This window comes from Babylonia areolata, chromosome 6 (genome assembly GCF_041734735.1).
Source record: "Babylonia areolata isolate BAREFJ2019XMU chromosome 6, ASM4173473v1, whole genome shotgun sequence".
Taxonomy (NCBI): domain Eukaryota; kingdom Metazoa; phylum Mollusca; class Gastropoda; order Neogastropoda; family Buccinidae; genus Babylonia; species Babylonia areolata.
The window spans coordinates 26114779-26119778 of NC_134881.1; the positions used below are offsets into that span (position 1 = coordinate 26114779).

Consider the following 5000-nt stretch of genomic DNA (forward strand, 5'->3'; position numbering starts at 1 on the left):
TTCGAAGTCAATTACATCACAGCCACCAGTTATTACGGGAACGAAGGGCAATGGAATTTCGTCATTGGTGAGTGTTCTGTTTCATATGGGTTTTTGTTTCAGGCGAGGTGGGCAAAGTTGAAATTTGTTTTCTGTTTTGGCAGAATATCACGGCGGTGTTTATAATAAAACTTATGCATACATACATATATATATGGTTAATATATATGGTTAATATGCTCATCTGACAAAACAGTATCCGTGAATGCAATGACGCCTCCTTGAGAAAATGGAATTGAAAAACTGAAACATTCGCAAACAAGCGTGTGCACACATACACACGCACACCCACACACACACAAATACACACACACACACACAATTAACACACACACACACACACACACACACACACACACACACACACACACACACACAATTAACACACACACACACACACACACACACACACGCACAGAGAAAGAGAGAGAGAGTTCGAAGTGTTCAGGGTTTTTGTCAGCACAGACACATGATTGTCACGATCGGTATGCCTTCTCCCCCCCCCCCCCCGCCCCCCCCAACACCTCCTTCCCTTCTCCTCCTTCCAACCCCTTTCACCTTTCACCCATCCCTGCGTCAAACCATTATGTGTCAGGTCAGGGGCATAGCCCTTGCTACTGGTACCATGTCACCCAGTACTACCTGCCGCATGTAAAGTCTTCCAACGCCGGATCAGGCGGAGGAGGAAACCTTTACAATCGCGCAATTGGAAAGATAAATCAAACAGTTGGGGATGGGGGAGGGGGCTGGGGGAGAGGGGGTAGCTAGCGGGGTGTTGGGGAGGATGGTGTCAAGGATTCCATAGCTGTTTATTATGGGATGATTGTATCTGACGTTGTGGGTTAACATTAACGGGTCGTCTTTAACCCCTTAGATGCTGCTGACAAATTTTATCCATGTCAGTGAAGGACTGTCGTTCAGCTTTAGATAGGATTGAATTTTTTTTTACAGGTCAGGATGTCCGAGACTATTCATAATTGATATCGATACTTGATATGGATACTTATATAGCGCCTATACTCAGTCGGAGACCAAGCTGTCAGCACTTTAGAAACACGGGGTCATTTATTCAACAGGCTGCCTACCTGGGTAGATAGAGCCGACTGACGGCTGCCATTGGGCGCTCATCATTCGTTTCCTGTGTCGTTCAATTATATTTCAGGCACGCACACATACACACTCAGACAAACATGTAACATTTTACGTGTATGACCGTTTTTTGTTTATTTACCCCACCATGTAGGCAGCCATACTCCGCTCCATAATTCGATTTCTTCTTCAGGAAGAACTGCATTACGTTGGTTCACCAACAACAAATTACGTCAGCTTAACAGTGTATTTTCTTGGTATTTTTTGTATTTTTTCTTTTCTTGTCACAACAGATTTCTCTGTGTGAAATTCACATAAAAAGGTAAAAAATGCAACTTCTAATCCATGCGACATTTATATATAATTTTATCAAGGTTTAGCAGTCAAGGATTATTAATGTGTTAGTTGTTTCAAAGCATGTACCAATCAATATTTCTTGGCAAGAGTAGTCTGGTTTGAAGCACGCAGGCTAACGTTCCATTTCAGTACAGACACTGGGGGGTTAATCAAGATCAGTATCGCCTTTCTCCCCACCCCTTCCAGCCCAACCCCTCCTCTTCCCCTCTCCCCGCTGTCGACAATTGCGCTTTGGGAAAGAGAAGATAAACGGGTAGGGGTGGGAGGTGGGGGCCGGTGTGGGAAGGAGGATGGGTGTGAACAAGGATTACATAACTGTTTAACTGGAGGATCGTCACTGGCGTGGAATCACAGGTCCGTGCGGTCACGAACGTAAACTCCTGGACTGCTCAACCTTCATGAAATGAGATCAGTGATGGCGTGACTTTGAAAGGCAGTCACTGTACTTCTCTACTACTACTACAACTACAACAACTACTACAACAACAATAATAATGATATCAATAATGATGATGATGATTATAATGACGGGCGCAATAGCCGAGTGGTTAAAGCGTTGGGTCCCGGGTTCGAATCTCGGTAGCGGCATCTGGTGGATAAAGGGTAGAGATTTTTCCGATCTCCCAGGTCAACATAAGTGCAGACGTGCTTGTGCCTGAACCCCCATCGTGTGTATACGCACGCAGAAGATCAAATACGCACGTTAAAGATCCTGTAATCCATGTCAGCATTCGGTAGGTTATGGAGACAAGAACGTTATACCTAGCATGCACACCCCTGAAAACGTTGTATGGCTGCCTGCTTGGTGTGGGTAAATAAACAAAAAATCAATTATCATACACGTGAAATGTTACATGTCTGTTTGAGTGTGTATGTGTGCGTGCCTGAAATTTGACTGAATGGCACAGTAAACGAATGATGAGCGTTCAATGGTAGCCATCAGTCGGCTCTGCCCTGGTAGGCAGCCTGTGGAACAAATGACCCTGTGTTTGTAAAGTGCTGACAGGTTGATCTCCGAGCGCGGACAGACCATATGTAAGTATCCATATTACAATGATGATGATGATAACGATAACAACAACAACAACAGCAAAACAATAACAATAATGATATATAACAATTATTATTATTGTTGTTGTTGTTGTTACCACTATCATCATTATCATAATCATCATTATTACTTCCCAATTCCAGTTGTACACACAGCGGACATGAATTCACAGCCCCGTTGATCGTATAAAAAAAAAAAAAAAAAAAAGCAATGGGACCTTAAACCGTAGCTTATCAAATCACTTTTTAATGATTTTTTTTTTGTTTTGGTTTGTTTTGTTTCGTCAATCCAAAGTTGATTCAACGTTTTTATTCCTGCAAAATCAACAGATACCCCACCCACCTTCATAACCCCGCAACCAGACGGGAGTACTGTTGTCACGTTGCCAGAAGATTCACCAATCAGCAGCAGCGTCTTATCTCTCTCGGCAACGGATGACGAGGGTGACGTTGTAACGTTCTATCTGATTGGTTCACAGCCCAGTCTACTGTCCGTGCAAGGCAGTGACGTCACTCTGGAGGGAAACTTAGATTTCGAGACTGAGTATTCGTTTCTCATCACAGTTATGTGAGTTCTCTCTCTGTCTCTCTCTGTGTCTCTGTCTGTCTGTCTGTCTGTCTTTGTGTCTCTCTCTGTCTGTCTGTCTGTCTCCGTGTCTGTCTGTCTCTATGTCTGTCTGTCTCTCTCTCGTAGTGTCCTTATTTCCGTTGTTGGTTTGTGGCATGGTGTGGTGTGGTGGTGGTGGTGGTGGTGGTGGTGTGTGTGTGTGTGTGTGTGTGTGTGTGTGTGTGTGTTGGAGTTTGTGAAATTATACTCAATACTTGACGAGTGGACTTTACATATCTGTTGGCTGAGCCCTGAAGGTCATGGGCAAAAATCAATTGCGTACACATTCAAAGCGCCTGCTCATATTCTTCGCGAACGCGAACGACGCCATTTTGTTTCAAGTTGTTGACCTGCCCGTTCAATCCTACATTCAATGGACAATACACGATAACATGTGATGGAAGGTTGGAGAAGGAGACCGTTAAATATTTATTCAGAGAAAGATTTGTGAACGTCTCATCACTTACTGGATTATGCCTCAAACTGCCATAAAAATATCCACAGAATCAGTCGGAATTTACAGTTAAAAATTGTAAACCATGCGAGTTAATACCCTTGAATTGATGAAACGAAAAAATTTCCAGTCTTGACTTTTCTCAAAATGAAGTCCTTTTCACTTCATACGACGTTTGGAACTACTTGTACTTGGCTCTACATGTTATTAGTTTAACAAAATACTACATTTTCATATCAACTTTAAAACTATAAAACTAGAATGAACATAAAAGAGAAATTGAATCGACCGTGTCGTACTACATTCCCGGCGGGTGTAACTAAACTTGTACATCTATCTAGAGATAGAGAAAACGGCTAAATGTTGCAGTGTGATTGTGGTGATAGCCACGTCTCCTTTACCGCGGACTTTTTTTAATTTTTTATTGCCCTTAAAGATTTTTTGAATGCCCAAGATACACCAGAATAAAATGATTTAAACAGCGTTCTCACTGCGAATTCCGCAATTGATTAATCGTCCTTTAAAAAAGTATGTTCAAATATTAAATTTTAGAACGTCAGTTAATGAGCCACGATAGTGTAATGGGCAAGACGGTTTCTTCTCACCCGAACACGCGGGGTTCAAATCTGGTTAGGACTCTTTTTTTTTCCTTTTTTTTTTTTAAACCCGAAGCTTTATAATAACAGATACAGAACACGTTTCAACGATTAGCTTTTTTTTTTTTAAAGTGTATCACAAGTGAGTCTTGAAGGCCTTGCCTCTCTTGTCTTTCTTTTTGGAAAAAATATCATCATCATCATCATTATTATTATTATCATCATCATCATCATCATTATTATTATTATTGTCATTATCTTTATTATTATTAATGCTGGCACGCTAAAGATCGAACTGCTGGAGAAATATTACATATATGAACAATATTGTTATTACCATCCCAAGTGCTTCTATTTCTAAAATCTCCATACGAATACTTTGTGAACATGGTTACGTTTTCCTATTGTTCGTCTGAGGCTGTTTTGTTTTCTTTTCTTTTCTCAAGGTCAGTGCTCTTCATCCTATCTTGGTCCAGTAGTATGTAACAAACTAGCCTTCTTTTCTACACCACGTGGATTGTTCGTTTCAGAAGTCTCCCAAAACACACCTATTGGCCATGCCTACCACAATATTGACAAATGTGCTTATTGAACTTCAGGTGGCTGTGTATGCGCCTGTGTATATGTGTGTGTATTTGCGTGTTTGTGTAGTATGCAGACCCTTGTTTCTTAGTGGTGTATTTAGTGCATGTATATATACGTTCGTATTACGGTTTGTTGTAATATATATATATATATATATATATATATATATATATATATATATATATATATATATATATATAGTTGTTGCTACAGTTGTTGTTAT

The 5000-nt window shown here is 40.9% G+C and overlaps 1 protein-coding gene across 2 annotated transcripts in view; it reads left to right on the top strand.

The window, feature by feature from the left end:
- The window catches only part of LOC143283337 (protocadherin-9-like), a 39513-nt gene that overhangs the window by 16127 nt on the left and 18386 nt on the right, over nt 1–5000 (top strand). For both annotated transcript variants that reach the window (XM_076589540.1, XM_076589541.1), the window contains exons 6-7: nt 1–67; nt 2866–3103. The exon at nt 1–67 is cut by the window's left edge and continues 60 nt beyond it. In XM_076589540.1, coding sequence (XP_076445655.1) covers nt 1–67; nt 2866–3103 — 305 coding nt within the window. The remainder of the gene's footprint in view (nt 68–2865; nt 3104–5000) is intronic.